At 58.5% G+C, this 18,590-nt stretch overlaps 1 protein-coding gene across 2 annotated transcripts in view; it reads right to left on the bottom strand.

The window, feature by feature from the left end:
- Window positions 1–4,402: 4,402 nt before the first annotated feature.
- CMKLR1 (chemerin chemokine-like receptor 1) overlaps window positions 4,403–18,590 on the bottom strand; it is a 41,116-nt gene continuing 26,928 nt past the window's right edge. Inside the window, exons 2-3 of one of the 2 annotated variants that reach the window (XM_036014956.1) lie at window positions 8,855–8,934; window positions 4,403–8,225 (exon numbers count right to left, since the gene is read on the bottom strand). In XM_036014956.1, coding sequence (XP_035870849.1) covers window positions 7,110–8,225; window positions 8,855–8,857 — 1,119 coding nt within the window. In that variant the 5' untranslated portion in view covers window positions 8,858–8,934 and the 3' untranslated portion in view covers window positions 4,403–7,109. The remainder of the gene's footprint in view (window positions 8,226–8,854; window positions 8,935–18,590) is intronic. The other variant, XM_036014955.1, reaches the window with a different exon arrangement.

Here is an 18,590-nt window from a genome sequence, read left to right as displayed (position 1 = left end):
ATGGTTATTTCTTCATCCATTCAACAAAAGAAGTCTGGGCACCTTTTCTGTGCTAAGCTCTGGGCACTGGGGACCCAGCGGTGAACCAGGCAGACAGAGTCCCTGCCCTTGACAGAGCTCAGCCCCGACTAGGGGGACAGACTTAAGGTAGCCACACACATAAATAAATAAAACTCTTCCCAATGGTATGAAGCACTGTCAAGAAAATAAAGTACAGACTCTAACCTGCAGTGCATGGGGGTGGGGGCTCCTTGAAGTGCGGACAGGCCAAGAAGGACCCCTCCGAGGAGGCGACACTGGAGCTGAGACCTGGAGGAGGAGGAGGAACCGGTCACAGGAACACCGGCCTAGGAACAGGAGGAAGGGCGTGTGCGGAGGCCTGAGGTGGGAACGGTCTCAGATGTATTAGTGTCGTTGCTGTGGTTGGTCTGTTTTTTTCCCCTTAAACCCCACCTGAGGGTATGTTCACTGATGAGAGAGGGGGAGAAAACATTGATGTGAGCGAGAAGCATTGAGGGGTTGCCTCCTGCACAGGCTCCGACCAGGGATCGAACCCACAACCTTCCGGTTTGCAGGAAGACGCCCCACCCACTGAGCCACACCGGTCAGGGGGATCTGTTTGTTTTCGAGAGGCAGACAGGCTGGCCTGGCTGGAGAGCAGCATGAGGTGAGGGTGGAGGCTGCGGTCCTGGCCCAGAGTGCTCTGCGATGGAAGCTCACTCGGGCTGCTTCCTGGAGAGTGGGTTGTAGGGGGCAAGCCTGGGGGTGGGGAGACCAGTGAGAGGCTGAGCCCCGTCTAGACGAAGCAGAGTGGTGCAGGGGAGCCCGGCATCTGCTGAGTGCTTACACGTGGCATCTCATTAAATCCTCACTGTGAGTGCCCAGTTCTCATTATACCCATTTTACAGATGAGAAAACTGAGGCTTTGAAGGGGTTGCATAGCTTACCAAGGTCATAGAGCCTAATCTAGCCCTAACTCCAGCTGATGTAAATGGTGCAGCTGGGACGCGAGCCCAGGTGATCTGACTTCTGAATGCATGTGATCCCCGAGTACATGTGTCAAAGCCACCGAAGGCCCTTTGAGTCAGGGGACAGGGCTGGGGTGGCCTCTGGGAGGACTCAGTACTTCCTGAGACCCTTTGGATGGACCCCACAAGTACCCCATCCCTCTGTGATGCTTGTTTGATTCAGAGAAAAGCCCCCAGACCTGATTCTGCCCAGAGCACCATTGGAAGTGAGAAGTCCTTCCTCAGACATCACTTTACTCTTAAACATCCTTTTATTGATGCAGAGCTTGCTCTGCAAGTGCGTTCATCTTATACATACAGACAAGTGGGTTTTTGCATATGAAGACAGCCACAGCCCTGGCCGGTGTGGCTCAGTTGGTTGAGCATCATCCCATAACCTGAAAGGTCACAGGTTCAATTCCCAGTCAGGGCACATGTCTAGGTTACAGGTTTGATCTCGGCCGGGGTACCTGTGAGAGGCAGCCCACTGATGTTCCTCAGGGGACAGTCTCTGTTGGCAAGTTGCTTTACAGCCAAACACACTGGGGTCTGTCGCTTATTAGCTGTGTGCCACCGGGCAAGTCGCTTCGCCTCTCCGAGCCCCCATGTCCTCACCTGTGTGTGGACACGGCAGTGGTCCCCACCACAAAGGCTGCTGCAGGATCCAGAGAGATGATGAAAGGGGAGAGGCTGGAGCCCCCCCCACCCCCAGCCTTGGATGTGCTTCATGAAGATGACGTACTGCTACTGTTGTCGCAGTCGTTGGAGCTTTGAGACAAGGTGAGCTGTCCCTCGGACCTGTGCTTCCTCCCCCTTCCCTAGCGCTGTCCTCGCACCCACGGCCTGCTGGCCAGGTCTCTAGGGCAGGAGCTGCGGGACATGCCCAGGTGTATCCCCATCTCCTGGGGGGGAGACTTCTGAAAGATCCCCCAGGACAGAACCCAGTAACCTCCAAGGTGAAGCCCCAAGTCCAAGCGCTTGCAGTCTTGTCTGCGTAAATTCCCCATAGCCGTCACCGGTGATTGCAGCATTAACTTGCCCGAGTTCCTCGTAGGTTAATATATGTATTATTTATAGGGCTTTATTATGTGCTCAGAGGGCTCCCCTGAGACATATAATTGTGCTTTGGGAGGTAAATTTGAATAATATTTACAATTAAGCTCCGTCAATAAAGCCACGCACCAGGGCCTCCGTAGAGCTGAAATGGCCCCTGGGTTGGTTTCCCACTAACCACTCCCCCGAGAAGGGCTTGGGGAGCTTTTAAATCTTTCTCCAACCATCCACTTCCCCCTCGGTCTACCTTTGCTTCCAGAATCCAGGCATCCCCAGAGTCATTTGGAGGCTGTGGCAGCCCCCAGGCCCCCAGCCATTCTGTCCTCCCCAGAATGCCCCGGGGCACGGGGCATCATTTCCATATGTGGTCTCCTCACTCTGCTGCAGGCCCCTCCCCTCTCAGGCCCTCAGGTCCACTCTGCTCCCTCCCCCCTCAACACTGCTCCCTCCCCCCTCAACACTGCTCCCATGCTCCACATCCCCGCCCCCCCGCCCCTGAGCTGCAGCACCCCCTCCTGCACCTCCCACCAAATCAGCGCCTGCCTCTCCTTCTCATCTCAAGTGTCCCTTCCCCGAGAAAGTGCCCTTGGCCTTTGGACAAGGTCAAGTCCCTCTGCAATATGTGTGTTGCACTTACTGAGGCTGCCTTCCACTCAGAGGGTGTTTTCGCAAGTTACTGGCCGTCTCTCCCACTAGCCAATGCACACGCGCCGATAAGGACAGAGAGTGAATGCCTGCCGCAGGGACTGGCAAAGAGTAGGCATTCAATAGGTTTTTATGGAACGGATGAATGTGTAAATATATATAGGGGGTTATGTAAGTGCATGGGTGGGTGGGTGTGTGGATAGAGGAGAGGATGGATGAGTGGACAGGTGGGTAGACAGGCAGGTAAGGGACAGCTGATGAAAGTGTAGATATTCATCTGTCCCTGGGTGGCCTGAGGTGGTGCCAAAGAGCGCACAGGAGGGAGTACACTGTCCCGGGTTCCAGTCTCAAATCTGCCATGGCTCGCTGTGTTATCCTGGGTAAGTCGCTACCTGTCTCATATCCTTGGTTGCCAGGAAAATTAAGTGAGTGAGGGAAATTTTTCCAAGATGCCTACATTTTGAAATCCAAAATTTGGGGGATGGCAAGCTGGGAATTTCAGGGTTTCACCTGCTGTCTTATAACACAGCTGTGTGACTTTGGGTAGGTCGCTTGGCCTCTCTGAGCCTCCGCTGCTATTCGGCGAGGTGACTGGGGAAGGCGACGGGGAGTTTGTGGCAGGAACCTCTGGCACCAGCTCCACTAGAGCCTCGGTCTCTTTCTTCAAGGGAAACTTTGTCCCCAAAGGGAGGACAAGCAAGTCCCCTACTGAATTATTTCACAGCAGGACAAGCGGCTCCCTGGTTCTTCCTGGTCCTGCGTACCAGTCCCAGCCACAAATTTCCAGATCCGGGGTTTGGCAACCATAGGCCCAGGGCACCCCTGCTCCCACCAGAGCATCGCACGTTAGGGAGGTGCAGGAGAGAGGGGAGGCAGTGGAGGGGGCTGGGGAATCGCCGACCACCTCCATTCAAGCCAAGTACCGTGTCCTGCGGCAGATTTCTCAGAGGGAGGCTCTCAGAACCTCAGCTCCCTGGTCAGTGGCATGGGAAAGCCTGAGCGAGAGGAGTTGGAGGGGCCCTCATGGCTCTCATTGTTGGATTCTATCCCCTCCCACCCGTCCAGGCCCCTGAGCCCCACCACCCCGCCCCAGAGCTGACTCTGGGCTCAGGCTTAAGCCAAACTTCTCCCTTGGCCAGCACCCAGCCCATGTCCCCCTCCCAGCCCCCCACCCTCCAGCTCCTCCCTCTAAAGGGCTGAAGAAACAAGGAGCTCAGGCAGCAGACTGGGTTCAAAGCCCGGTTCTATCATTAATTAGCTGCGTGCCCCTGAACAAGTGAGGTCCACACTCTGAACCTCGCTCCCTGCGTCCCCCACGTGGGTCTGATGGTCCTCCTCTCACGGGACACTTTGGGGGGCGTGACAAGATGTGACCCCTGCATGTGGCAGATGTTCGGTGATGCCGGTTCCTTTCCTTCATCATTACTCTCCATTTCCATTGAGCTACCCTCCCCCTCCCTGTCCCCACTCCCTGCCCTGTCCCTCTGCCCGCTTCTCAGCACCCCCTGGCCCACCCACCCCACCCAGGAGGCAGCACTGAGACCCCATGGGCCGGGTCCTGGCCCCTGAGCCCGGGCTCAGGGGCACAAGGCAAGCCTGCCGCCTGTGGGGTAACGCAGGCAAACACACTCTGTGAACCGCAGGGACCCTGTATGTGTGGCCGGTGGCGATCCTCAGGAGAAGGTACAGGGACAAGATTGAAGAGGCTGTCACGGTAACATCTAAGCCTTTGCGGGGAAGCTACAGGCAGAACAGGAAGACCGGCAGGGCAGCCAGAGAAAGGAGGCCTGACCCCAAGGAGGAAAACAGCTGCTTTGGATTTCACTCCTGTTCATCAACTTTTCCAAAGACCCGATGATTTCCTGGCTCCCTGGGCCCAGCCTGGCGGGGAGCCACGCCAAGGAAGCAGCCCCATCCTGGGGGTCAGAGGCCCACCTGGCTGCCGACCATCTCTGGGACCTGGAACACGTCCCACACCGTCTTGAGCCTTGGTCGCTGCACCCCCATGAGGGTGGAGGTGGGGGCGGACGGGGGGTGCTGGGCGATACCAAAGCCTCTGTCAGCTCCCCAACTGCCCAAGTGTACACTGCTGGGAGCAATCGGAGGCTGCAGCTTGAGGTCGGTTCCAAGCTGGCTCGTCACAGGCACAACGACTCAAGAAGTGAAGGAACAGTCTGTCTCTTAATGAGGTGTGAGTCCACACAGCCCGTGGCCTTGGAGCCGGCCCGCGCTCTGCAGATGCTACATCTGTTCCACTGCACCTTGGTGGAGGCCGGCTTCCCGGTGGAGGGACTTGGGAGAGAACAGAATGCAGACCGGGGGAACCCAAGGCCTCGGGCCCTCGAGGGGCTGCCCCCAGCCAGGCCTCCATCCCCACTGCCCTCCCTGAGGCCTCAGGGGTGCCGGATGGGGAGCCACGTGGGCGCGTGCGGGTGGGTGTCCGGGAAGCAGCATTTTCTCTGCCCTGCTGGGTCATTCTCAAAAGCAAATCGCCAAGCCAACTTAAAAGCCATTAAGATGTTTAATTAATCTGCTGAGGAATAGATATTGATGGTCAAACCCCCCACCCAGCCCCTCTCAAAACCTTAAGACTCTGCAGCCTTATTTGGGCCGGACAGGGATCTAGGTTCAAATCCAGGCTCTGGCAGAGACCAGCTGGGCCCTCCGTCAACAGGCTGAACCTCCTGCGGGGCCTCAGGCACTCACACGGCAAAGGGAAGTAACACGTATTGCACCTAACTCGGGGCAGCTGTGAGGGGCGGACGAGCGGACAGACATAAAGTGCTTATCATGGGAAGTGCTGGATACACGTCGGCTATGGTTACAGTCTAGAAAGTTCTCGGCAGGCACATCCTTTACGGGGCCGCACAGAGCCCCTGGCTGGCTGCGTACTGCTGGGCGAGTCGCCTGCCTCCTGGGAGCCTCGGCTTCGTCGTCTGTAAGAGGGAGACGGACTCTGCGGCCCAGGAGGGTGCTGTGCTGGGCGAGGAAAGGCCCCAGGGCCGCCCGCAGGAGCTCGGTGCCCCTGACACCCCAGGACCCGCACCCCAGAAGCACGGCTCAAGAAATCGGGCTCCAGACTCCGCTCCGTGACCTTGACCGAGCCCTTGGGTGCACTCGGCAGCCCACGAGGTGCTCCCAGGGTGCTTCCTGATGTTGATTTCGGACTAGTCTCGGGCAAGGCTGTGAGGAAGTGGAGGACGAGGAGGAGAAGCCCTCCTCACTCACCTCCCGCCCAGGAGTGTTTCATTCTGAGCAGCTCCAGCCAGAGCCAATGGGTTAGGGAAGGAGAGAGGGGTCCCTGGCATGGGGTGGGGGCTGCTGCTGAAGCTGCACCCTCAACCCAGCGCCCCCAACAGGAGCAAATGCAAAGTGGGAACAGGGGTTGGGGAAAGGGCTAGCACCACCCCCACCCCCGGAACAACTACAGCAGAAAGCACCTTCTCCCAGGGAGGGTCTGGGTGAGCTGCTCATGCCACACCCACTGAAAGTCCTTTCCTCTTCTCTCTCCATTGCTCCCCAGACCCCTCAGGGCCACCTGTGTGTGTCGCCCTGACAAAGAGCCCACGTGCCCCCTCTGGACCTGTTCTTTGTCTTCCCAGGGGATCTGAAAGCCCAGTGCGTGGTCCTGGGAGGTCATGGGCTCATGCCCCCTTCCTCTCCCAGGTAACCTGTGCATTTCCACATGCCGGACCCAGAGGAATGGCGTGAGTGGTGGGTGCTGGCTGGCTACGGCGAAGGCATGCAGGGAGAGGTGTAATCTATGCCACACTGGCTTGCTCTGGCCTCCTCTCTCCCACCAGGAATGGTCCCCATAGCCCACAGGTGGCAAACACAAGGCGCACGGGCCGAATCCGGCCCTCCACCTTGTTTTATCCAGCCGGGCACCTTGTTTCTACCCGGCAGCAGTGCCGAGCTCTCGCTTAACTGTTAAGGAGCAGTTCCATGTACACAGTCCTAAAATGACATTCGGCCCTTCGAAGGCAACCACGAGGCTGATGTGGCCCCCGGTGAAAATGAGTTTGACACCCCTGCGGCATAGCGTATGCGTGTCATTACTGGGGAGCGCACAGTGGGTAGCACCATCTCCCTGTCTCGTGCTGGTCACCGTTCAGGGCGGTGCTCGTGAGAATTCTCCCTTTTCTGCTTTGTGTCCGTCAAGGCGGGTGTCCCAAGAAGCACGGGATGCCGGTTCAAGGCTGGGAGCCACATGTCATGCCGGGTCCCCCAGGCCACTGGAAGGAAAGGGTTCCAAGCCCCGGACACCCCACTCAAAACACTGTTCAGCCCCATGCAAAACACAGCGGGCCTTGGTGGGTGCCGAAGAGGTTCCCGCCGAGGTCTTGAGAAGCCTTAGACTTGGGCGCCGAGGTTGGGAGCGTCTGCGGGGCTCCCCGGGCCAGGCTAGATCATGTTGGTCTCCTTCTCGTTCATTGAGGACCTGTCGTTTAGCGAGGACATCCTGGTAAAGCTCCTGTGGTTGGGGAAGGAAGAGTGACCCGTGTCCTCACTCAGGGCATTGACCAGGCGGGAGAAGAGAGCCACCTTGAACTTCTTGAAGTCCTGACCCATGAAGACATAGAGAATGGGGTTCATGCAGCTGTTGGCCATGGCGACGGCAGTGGCCAGGGGCACGCCCAGGCTGAAGACGGCGCCGGGCACGGCGGTGTGGTAGAGCTCCAGGAGGTAGAGGGTGTGGTAGGGGCACCAGCAGAGGAAGAAGGTGATGATGATGGTCACAATGATTTTGAAGGGCTTCTTGGTCCTGGCCAGGCGGTTGCGCCGCAGCTTGCAGACGATGGTGAAGTAGCAGGCCGTGATGACGAGGACCGGGATCAGAAAGCCACAGAGGAAACGCGTGATGGTCACCACCATGTACCGGCGGGACCCCACAGAGTCCAGGCGCGGGTGAGCGGGCCACGGGGAAGAGCTGGCCGCGGACAGGCTGAAGTTGTTGAAGCAGGATATCTTCCCGTGCACGCTGGCCGTGTCCCGGAACACGAGGGAGGGGGAACTCAAGAAGAAAGCCAGGACCCAGATGACCACGCAGGCCACGTAGGCCAGCCGGAGGCTGCGGTGGTTCTGGGACCAGACCGGGAGGAGCACAGAGATGCAGCGGTCGAAGCTGATGACCGTCAGCAGGAAGACGCTGGCATACATGTTGTGGATGAGCAGGAAGTTGCTGATCTTGCACATGGCCGTCCCGAAAACCCAGTGGTAGTCCATGGCGGCGTAGGCGATGTGGATCGGGAGGAAGACATTGAACAGGAAGTCCGCGATGGCCAGGTTGAGGAACCAGACGGTGTTCACCGTCTTCTTCATCTTGAAGGTGGCGATGAAGATCACCAAGCCGTTGCCCAGGATCCCGAGGAAACAGACGAGGCTGTAGATCACCACCAGGAAGACTGTGATCGCCCTGCTCTCTGGGGGGTGAGAGTCCTCCACAACCATGACATCAGGATATTCCAGGTAGTCTTCATCGGAGAGGAGGGATCTGTTATAATCCATGTCCCCCATTCTCTGCAAGGGGAAACGGGGGTGTTAGAGGAATCTTGACTGGAACTGGCTTCGACAGGTTAACTGACACCCGCAAGACCGACGTGATCCTCCCTGGCAACGAGCAAGGCCGGCTCTGTGGTTTAACTACTTCCTGCTTTGCCATTTTATTTGTTTAACGAAAGCTGCCCAGCACCTCTTCCGTACTGGGTACTACTCTGAAGCCTTGACATGTATAAACTCTCTTCATCCTTGCAAAAGCTCCGTGAGGTAGGTAGGTGAAGAACCCCATTTTACAGATGAGGAAACCGAGGCACAGAGTGTTGGAGCCACTCGTCCAAGGTCACAGAGCTGAACGTCAGCTCAACTTCAGCACCTGTCCTCCGGACAACCATGTTTGGCTGCCTGTCTGGGACCCTCCCTTTCCCCTTACAGTCTAGTGGGGGACATGAATATTTGTCAAAAAGTTCCTTTATCATGGGGAAATCTCAACGATGCTAAGGGCAATGAAGGAGAGGTGCATAGTGCCATGAACTTGGTCTCAATCATGTTCCCAAGACCCAGGGGACAGCTATGCAGGGCTCCCACACATTGTCAGCGGACCCCACGGGTGCCCTTGGGAGACAGGAGTTCAGACCACAGGAGCCCCTCACCATTCACTGTGCCGGTCGGTGTCCAAAGCTCCGCTGCGCAGGCCCTCGGCCAGTCAGTCTCTGTGCGCCGCTGGAAACACCTGCAGGGAAGAACGAGGAGGCAGCGGTTGGCCCCGGGTCTGAGAGCCACAGCACTGGGTGGGCTCACAGACAAGGAAGCAGAGGCGAAGCAATGGGCCCGAGGTTCCGCAGCTGATGCACAGCGGAGCTGGAGTTTGAGCCCAGGGCGCTGACACCCGGAACCCAGGCACCTTCCACCACCAAAGCTCTCCCCACCTCGACACAGGGGCTCTAAGAAGACGTCTCAGGCAGGCGCCACCACTGAGCGATGCTTCATTACCAGTAACTCCAGCGCTCCTCCATCTAAATTCACTGCTGGTCCTTAATGCATGGGAGGTTATATATTTTTATGGCATAAAAGTCATCTTTTGCTTTTATTAAATCAGATCTACTTATAAAATTCCACCAAGGACTCTGGGCTCCGGGGACTCAGAATGGAGGCTTGGGCGTCATCCCGCTCTGCAGGCTGGGAGCAAATTCCAGAGGTGCCCAATAAGGGGTCCCCCAGCACTTCCTGGGGCCCTGGAAAGAGGAGAGAAGATGGGGACATCGCAGCTGCTCTCCCTTACCTGGGGGAATGTGACTAGTGTTCACAATTCTACTACACGCCAGGGACTGTGCTGAGCATGTGGACAAGCAGTCTCACTTGAGCACGCGAGGAGCACTGAGGAGGCTGATGGCAACCAAGGCATCCAGGCAGGAGGTGGCAGAGCCGGGGTTTGAATCAGGTCTGCAGAACCTGGGCCCTTCCCATCACTCCATGCTGCCCCTAAGTCATGGTCTGATGACTACCACCGAGTGTATGCTTGAGGAAGAACTGACCATGTGCACATTCCCTGCACCGGGCTGTAGAGACCCCAGGGACCAGAAAAGCTGCCTAAGCTCCGGTCATCACACCTATGTCCCAGGCCGGAAGAGGGAAAAGATGCAGGAACGGTGCTCCACGGGGGCTGCCTGTCAGTTGTACGGCACGAGTCAGAGGAAGTGCTCTGAGAAGCCCCGAGGAGAGGTATTCAACAGCCTGGGAGTCTGAGGCCTCCTGGGGCAAGCTTCCCTAGAGCCCCTCGGGGCTGAAGTTTTAACCCAATGGCTGAGTTTTAAAGGACAACTTTAAGCTGAGACGGTAGAAGGAGGGAGGTGGGAGGGCCCCACCCTCCAGCATGGCCCCCTTTCGGCAGTGGTGGCGGGGAGTGTCCGAGCCCTGGAGGAGGGCGAAGAGGAACGGACTTGGGACCAAGCACTTGGCACTGTGGCGTCTGTCTGCAGAGATGCTCTGGGGACACAGATCACGTCATGTCTGGCTCTCCAGCCGGGCTGGGAGCCACTCGGGGTCAGAGGCCACTTCTTTGCGTCCTTGACTGGGAGCCAGGCTGGGCCCGCACAGGGTGGCGCTGACATCCTCTGGGCACGGCTGCCCGTCCCCCGCCCCCGTCACCCCGAGGACCGAGTGAGTCAGCGCCCCCAGTTGGCACATGTCCTCCCCCCACCCCGTCCCTCAGTTCTTCCTGGAGGGGGCCCCTGTCCCAGGCTTGCTTTTGGCCTCCGTCCTGTCCCACATACAACCCTCCTGTCCTTAGCTTGTTTCTGCCCCCAGGCCAGGTCGTAAGTCGAGGACACAAGTTCTGCGTCCAAGCCAGGTGGCCGGCATTCAAATTCTCAGTCTGTGCGAACTTCCTATGACCTTGAGCACATCAGTTACCTTCTCTGCACCTCCGTGGTCTTAGCTATAAAACGGGCACGATCAAAACAGTTTGGACCGGCTGAGAGGATTGAACGTCACAGGCAAAGTACTGAGAACGATACTGCTCCTGGGTGAGCACTAGGTTGTTATTGTTATTACCACTATTCTCGTTCTTATCACCATCGTCATCATCATTATTATTTCTCAGGCTTCCACTCAATTCCCTCCTAAAATGGCCTTTGCCTGGGAAGGTGGGCGGGGCCAAGAGGGCCAGAGGACCAGTACATTCTGCCCACTGGTCTCCCCGCTCTGGGTGCAAGGGCAGGTCAAAGGCAACACAGGCGAGGATTTTGCTTCTCTAAGCTCCGGTCTCCTCATCAGTCCGATGGGGGTAAGAACACCGCCCTCACGTTGTCAGGAGGATCGTGGGAAATGAGAATGAATCCTTTGCCAATCTTAAATGGTCAAGAACTATAAAATTCTCGTTATTTGTATTTCTTGTCATTGTATTTCTTCCTCCACAACCAGGAAGCTTATGAAAAAAAGTATCTGTAATTATGTATACATGATATGTGTATGCACACAGGCAACTTTTATGGGAGAACTTCTCCCATGCCAAACCCTGCTGTGCAAGACTCCATGCAATGCTCCCAACGGCCCCGCTGGGTTTTGGTCTGCAGGTGAGAAAACTGAGGTCCAGAGAGGTAAAGCAACTTGCCTGAAGCCATGCAGCTGGGAAGTCCGACTCCAGAGTCTGGCTCCCCAGGATCCCAAGTGAAGAGTCTCGTGCCCCCTCTGCTCCCCTGTCGGATCAGCAGTCCCCAGTCCCACCGCTCTGAGTCCCCTAAGCCTCCACCTAGAACCCCAAGAACCCAGACCTTCATCACATTCCTGCCCCTCCACAGAGCTGCCTTCCCTGAGCCACCTCCCCGGTTTCCCCCCACCTTTTCTTAAAGGCTACGTGCAAGTCACACCCGCAGTGCCATGCGAGCCCTGGTCCGTGACGCTTCACCCTGTCTCTACCGGGGCACCCCGACGAAGCCCCCCGCCCAGGGAGAAGCGCCTCGGCTTCCCCCCAAGGAACTGGCCTGCTTCCTCATTCCTGATGATTCACCTTCTGCGACAGATCACATTTTCCTTTTCGATATGGCCACAGAGAAGCTCTGAATCACATCCGCAGGTCACAAGCAGGAACTCCACTAACCCCGCTGGTCTGCAGGTTTCAGAACTGGTTTGGGTTGGTCCTTAGGTCGCCACGTAACTACACTGGCTATTGGTTTTAGTTCCTCGAGATAAACAATAATTGATCGGGGCCCTCAGTGGCCCAAACCCTACACCAAACGCTTGAACTGCATTCGCTCACTCACCACCGACGCCGCCCTGCACCAGCACTGTTATTATCCGCCACGTACAGGTGAGGCGGCAAGGTGGACGTCACGCAGTCCGCTGGCTGTCAGCACGCGCCCCGGTTGCTCTGACCCTGAGCCCTGCTCGTAACTGTCCCACGTTCACGTCTGCTCACACCCTTCCTCATGCCCCAGAGTCCCCAGCTACCCCCTCCAAGGACACCTCCTCGTTCAAATCTTTTTTCCAGCCCCTTAAGGAACCCGCTGTCTCCGGTTTTTGGGACAATTTGGCGGAGGTCTGGGGCACACAGGAGAATCACTTGCCAAAGGTAACATCGCCCATCCCAGCCCAACGGGCAGGCGGGGCTGTGGCCAGCCTGCCACCCTCTCTGCCCTCAGCTCTCTAGACAGCACGGGGGCAGGGGGGCTGTTCTGTCCCGGCTTCTTGCTCCTCTTGAGCCCCTGAACTCACACCGTTTGGAACCAGGGCCTGCAGCTGGCCTTCCCCGAGGCTCCTGGGCTAGACTCCCCGGGCCAGCCATGGCCCTCCTTTCCTCGGGACAGTTCCCATAGGTCTCCAGGGGGAGATGGCGGCGAGGGGATGGTCCCGAAGGCAGGAGACCTGCTGTGGCGCCTGAGCGAGTTGCCTCCCCTCCCTGGGCCTCAGTTGTGCAATCTGTAAAATGGGAATAATAGCATTTGAGCCCTGCCTACTTCTCAGGGCTGCTGGGAGGGAGACAGTCTCCAGGTGCCTCTCGTTTGAGAACTTTTTTTTCTACTAGCACCTGCTGCTGCCCCCTCCTGCCCCCTTCATCGCCACGCCATCCAGCTCCCCAGGCTTCTCTCTCTCTCTGAAGCTGACCGTGACCTACCTACCCACCCAGGTCACCTTCCCCTCCAAACTTTCCCCCCTCCCCCCACCCCTGCTAGATAACAGCTTCATTCTTCAGCAGCCCTGGCCCAGGGCCTGGCACAACACAGCAAGCCCTGAATAAACACGTGTGTTACTATACTGGCACCACAGTTTCGTGGGCACTTACTATGTGGCGGGTGCCAAGTGCATTAGAAATGTTGTCACAGGCTTGTCCCCAAACAGCCCTGCAAGGCGGTGGCCTCCTTCTCTCTGAGGTTTCGGAAACCTAAAGCTTGACCAACGGCTGCTGTATCCGTGAGCTCGGGCTGCTGCGTAATGAAGTCTGCGGACTGGGAGACTTAGAGAGCAGACTTTTCCCCTGGGTTGACATCAAGCTGTGGTCTTGCTCCTGTCAGCCCCGGGCTTTGAAGCATAATAAAGAGACAGCCTCTGGGACACAGATGGCCTGCCACACGGTGACGACGAAGGAAAGTGACTGATGCGACGCGCCCAGCAAAGCAGCCTGCCCCTTGCAGGGTCTCAGATGCTGCTGCTTCCCCCTTCTTCCCATTTCCCAGATGAGCAAACTGACTCGAACGAGTTCTGTGATCTTTCCCAAAGTTCCCCAGCAAGGGGGCCATGAGTAGAACCCAGAGCTCCCGGATGGGCTTCTGGCTCCTCCCCCAGCCCCCCCCCGCCCCCCCACTTCTCCCCCTTCTGCAGATTGAGAGATGAAGATCAAGGGGTTGGAAGGATGGGTTCCCCCTGAGGCCTCTCTCCTGGGCTTGCAGATGGCGGTCTTCTCCCTGTGTCCTCACACCTTCGTCCCTCTGTGCATGTGTGACCTAATCTCCTCTTCCTATGAGGACACCAGTCAGATTAGGGTGAGGTGACCCACCCTAGTGACCTCCTTTTACCCTAATCACCTCTGTAAAGGCTCTGCCTACAGCCACATTCCAAAATGCTGGAGGTCAGAGTGCCAATGTATACATTTGGGGGGAGACACAGCTTCACCCATAACGGCCACGTCACTGTCGTTACTGTTCTAACTTCGCATGCTCTCTGTGGTTCCCGCAGATCACTCACTCGGTGCTGTGGCATCTCAGCCCAGCTCTGCCCAAGGCCTGGCCACGCCGGGGCCACCCCCAATCCTGATAATGGGATACCCACCCACACACACACACGAGGCAAACCATCTCTAAAACCAACAAGAACTTGCCACCTAGAAAGTATAAGGAGCTCTTTCCCACCCATCCCAACAGAAACCCCCCACAGAGAAAAATGGGCAAACGGTAGACACAGTTAATTTGTACAAGGGAAATCCCCAAACCCGGGCATGTGACAAGGGATACTCAGAGACAGGCAGATGGGCAATCACAGCCAGTGACACCTTTGTCCCCACCAGACTGGCAAGGACCAGAACGCTGGCAAGGATGCCCCTCAGCTTGGCGGGCTGAGGTGCAGGCTCTTATGCTGCACCTCGGGGACTCGAGAACCCCTGCGCGCCCCACAGCACCCACCCCCCAAGGAACGCACGCTAGGGTGCTCCAGGGCAGCGTCTACGGGGCGTCCCCTGGCTGTGGCCATCTAACAAGCAAACCTCAACTGAGGATTCCTGCAGCAAAAGCGATCTATTAAGGAGATGTTCCGGGGAAATCGGGAGGGAAGGAGAAAAGCAGGGCTGGAAAGGGGACGAGGCAGCGCAAGGGCTTGGAATGTGGCCTTGGCCCGGGCTGAGGGCTCGGGAACCAGGAGGCGGAGCATTTATATCGCTCCCCCCTGTGCAGGGGGTGTGAGCTCCTCCCACAGAGAGTCGCAGGTTCAGGCTATCAGGGAGACTGGGCAGAGAATGGCCACGGGGCCAGGACACGCGGGCAGCAGCTGCCGACGGCTGGGCAAGAGGGGACGGACGGGTGGATGCTGCGCAGATGTTGGGAGCAGCAGATTAGCCGGCGCACACGCAGCAAAGGGACACGAAGCATCTTGAAGCCACCTACTCCGGCAGCCCCTGAGTACATTGGAAACATGCACGCCAGGGCAGCGGCACGCACAGCACAGCGATGCACATTTTGCGAGAAGACGGCCAAATCGCTGAACAAGACCCACACTGAGCACATTAGAACAGCTCCGGGGGAGCAGACACGGGAGGGGAAGGAGGAGAAAACAGGGCCACCAGGAAATGAATGCAGCGAGAAGGGAGATAAGACAAGTGCGGGGGCTTCCTGAGGCCGGCGGTGATGCACACGGACACGGACGGAGGGGTGTCATTGTGTCAGCCCTCTGTCCTCGCCTGAGGTCCAGAAAAACCCAAGCAAACAAACATAAACCCCCGCCTGGGTCACTGAATCCCCGAGGAAGCCACACTGGGCAGGCCAAGGGCCAGACAAGCAGCCTTGACCTTGCCCCAGGGGCCTCCGGAGTCCCACCCCCACAGCCTCCCTTTTCAGGCAGGGAGTGACCTCGGAGGAGCCGAGGAAGTCACGGCGTCAGCCCAGTGTGCGGTGGCTATGCAGCGGCCAGGGCCCTGGCACCTCTTTGGCCAGCCCACCTCTGCCAGGGACCAGATGGCCACCAGGCAGAGGGTCCCTCAGGCCCTGCCCTGCCCACACGACCACAGGCCCTTGCTGGGGAGGGGGTGGACTGGGGCTCAAGGTCACATCTGGTTCCTCCCACCACAGAACGCCAAAACCTCAGGCGGATGTTCCTTGCTTAGTTTTTCAAAAAAGATTTTATGTAGTTTTAGAGAGAGGGGAAGGGAAGAAGGAAGAGAGAAACATCAATCGCTGCCTCCTACATGCACCCCACCTGGGGACCGAACCTGCGTCCCAGGCATGTGCCCCGACAGGGAATCAAACCAGAGACCTTTTGCCTTGCCAGGCGATGCCCACCAATGAGCCATGCTGGTCAGAGCTTTGCTCAATGTTTGTTAAACAACCATGTTTATAGCCCCGGCCCAGTCCTGGGCACTGTCACAGATGAGGAAACTGAGGCCAGAGAGTCAACAAAGGCCCAAGGTCACAGGTTAGCAAAGGAGATTAAATTACTCAGAAAGAGGAGAAAGCTCAGAACCTGCTGAACCGCCAGGCCCACTCTTTCCTTGTCCACTGCCTTGCCTCCTCGGAACATTCTAGAATCCTCTGGTCTTTGCCCCAGGGGAACCTCCCAGGAGGCCCCTGGTTATCGTCCTGGCAGGGTTCTGGGTGTGCCTGTTACCGAGCGGACAAGACAGGACTCCGAGTTCCCCGGGCTTTTTCCCCTAACCCCTCTGCCTCTAGTTAGTGGCCCGGACTGAAGGTGCCATGACCCCAGAAGCTCTGGGCAAAGTCCTTTGGAAGCAGGGCTCCATCCCTCCTTTGAGAGTGTGTGCAGCCTGCAGCTCCTGGGCCTGGGCCTCCCCTCGCCCTGCAGGCCCGGAGGTCAGTGCTGACTTACACAGGGGGAGGAGGCTCCCTGGCCTGAGGCCACTCACCTAGTTAGTGGCAGTGCAGGGTCCTGACGAATCCAGGGCCCCACCTCCGTGGGCTGTGGGCAGCCTGCCTGCCTGCCTGTGTCCCCAGGTCCCCACAGGCCCTGGGGACAGCAGGGCTGAGGGGCATCTGGGCGGCACGCGTGTGCCTTCTGCTTCCTCCCCGGGTCACTGCCCAGGCCCCTCGGCCAAACGGGCACCCCGAGTCCGCAAAGGACGTGTTCCCTCTCCGATCACGTCTGTCCGCCCGTGTCCGTCTGTCTGTCCACGCCTCTCCCTCTCCCTATCTCTGTGCACGCCTCTCTGCGTGTCTCACTCTCTGCCTCTCTTCTCCACCAAGTCTCCCGTCTCTTCTCTCTGTCACTCTGCCCCTCCTCCTCACCCCGCCCTCCCCTCTGAGTGGCTCCGCAGCCCCTCAACCACCTGCGTTGCTCACCTGCGTGCCCAGCCGGCCCAAGCTGCCGACAGCCACTCACCGGCCTTCCCACTGCGGTCACAGATGGCTGCTATTTTTCTTCCCTGGTTGCAGCCTCAGGCCCAGCGCAGGCGCCTTATCAGGCCAGCCGTGGGCGTGGGAGGCCATCAGGGAGACCGGAGGCTGGTCCCTAGTGTCCGGCCTGGCTCCTGCCCCCACCTCCCACCTCCCCCACAGCCCACCCCAACAGGCAGCTCCGGATGCCTCTCCTCCATCACTCTTGGCCTCCGAAAGGCTTTCAGGGGCTGGGAGGCCTCTCCGAGGGCATCCTATTTTGTAGCTGGGGAAACGGAGGTCCAGAGAGCAAGCGACCCTCCAGAAGCCGCACAGAAGAGGACCCTGGGCTGTTTGGGGCGTGGCGGGCACATCCCCGGAGCCCAGAACTCAGCCTGGCACCGCCCGCACCTAGGCCTCGCCACTCCGGGTCCTGCCTGCACGGGTTTGCACGTGGGACCTCCGGGAGGTGCGGTGGCAGCCTCGGCTCCCACGGCCCGAGCGTCAGCTCAGGATGTGACCCAGACTCTCTGCCCCCAAAACCTTTGCTATTTCCACTCGTCCAAAATCACAGCGGCAGCCAGCACAGTGGGGCCTTCCAGACACCACTGTCCCAGTCACAACTGTCCCTCCCTCCTCAGCAATGTTGTCCCCCCTCCACCCCCGCGCCAGTCAGCCTGGCCGCTGACTGTGGTCCTGATGTCTTTGCCTGATGCCAGGTCCTCGGGCCGGCCCCACCTGCCACCCTCTCACCCTCCAGGACGGAGGAAAGGGGCCTCCCAGACCCCACAGCTGGCTCCAGGAGATACCGCAGGGGGTCGTCCTTGGATCCCCCGCTCTGAGAGACTCAGAGACCTCGAAACCGCACAGCTCCTGCTGATGTTCCAGCGGCAGGCCTGGCAGCCGGCCCCGGGACAGAATTAGCTGTGTTGGGAGAGAATTTCCTCCCTGGTCTCACGCCCACGCTCCGCAGCTCACACTGAGTCACGGCGGTGGGGCGAGAAGGCGCTGGCTGCCTCACGGGCTGTCCCACTTTCTTTTGGATGAGATGGGGCCGCGTGGGAGCGGAGGGCTCTGCAGGGCTGGGTGAAGCAGGGAGCTAAGGCCCCTGGACCCAGACAGCCCCCCTGCGCAGGGGCAGAGGCCCCGGAAACCTCCAGCAGCTCGTGGGAACACAGAAGCACGAGACCCCGATACCTGCACCAGTGCCTGGCATCCCCCTGGGAGAAGGCCACCCCTTCCTCCCCTGGGTGCTGTCTGCAAACCCACTCCCTGCCGCTCTGTGCCCTACAGGCTGACCCATAGGAGAGACAACTACAGGGCCCTTGCCCACTGACCTCTAGCAGAGAGGGTTGCAGGGCAGCAGGAGAGTGAGGTCCGGTGGGTGCTGACTCCCCAGGCTGCCTCCCTGCAGGGTCTCCGTCGCTTGGCCGCAGTGCTCCCTGGGTGGCAGTGCCCACTCGGTCCTCCAGCCCCCAGCCTGGGGCAGGAAGCTCTCCTTGCGTCTTAGACCTTGAATCACAGCACCATCCCTCACACCTCTGAGCCCTTTCTAAGTCCTCCCTTGCCTAAGCTCTCATCAACGCCCCCCTGCTGTGACCCTGAGGGAGAACCCAGACTGTCCCTGCCTCCCCCCCCCGCCCCCCCGTCTTTCAAATCCCACGCACTGTGCCCTAAACAACTCACAAGCCTTGTCCCTCACGTCTGCCCCCCTGGATGACTGGGACAGGGACCTCACCCCGTCTCTTACAGTCAGCTAGGATTTCATTTCCCACCTAGTAACTGGGGACATCTTCTAAAAATGCAAATCACGTCACATTACTTCCTGCTTAAGAGTTCTCAGCGGCTCCTCTTCCCCTTA

The sequence above is a fragment of the Phyllostomus discolor genome, chromosome 13, assembly GCF_004126475.2.
Source record: "Phyllostomus discolor isolate MPI-MPIP mPhyDis1 chromosome 13, mPhyDis1.pri.v3, whole genome shotgun sequence".
Taxonomy (NCBI): Eukaryota; Metazoa; Chordata; class Mammalia; order Chiroptera; family Phyllostomidae; genus Phyllostomus; species Phyllostomus discolor.
Note: the sequence above shows the minus strand (reverse complement) of the source record. Positions and strands in the feature narration are given on the sequence as shown.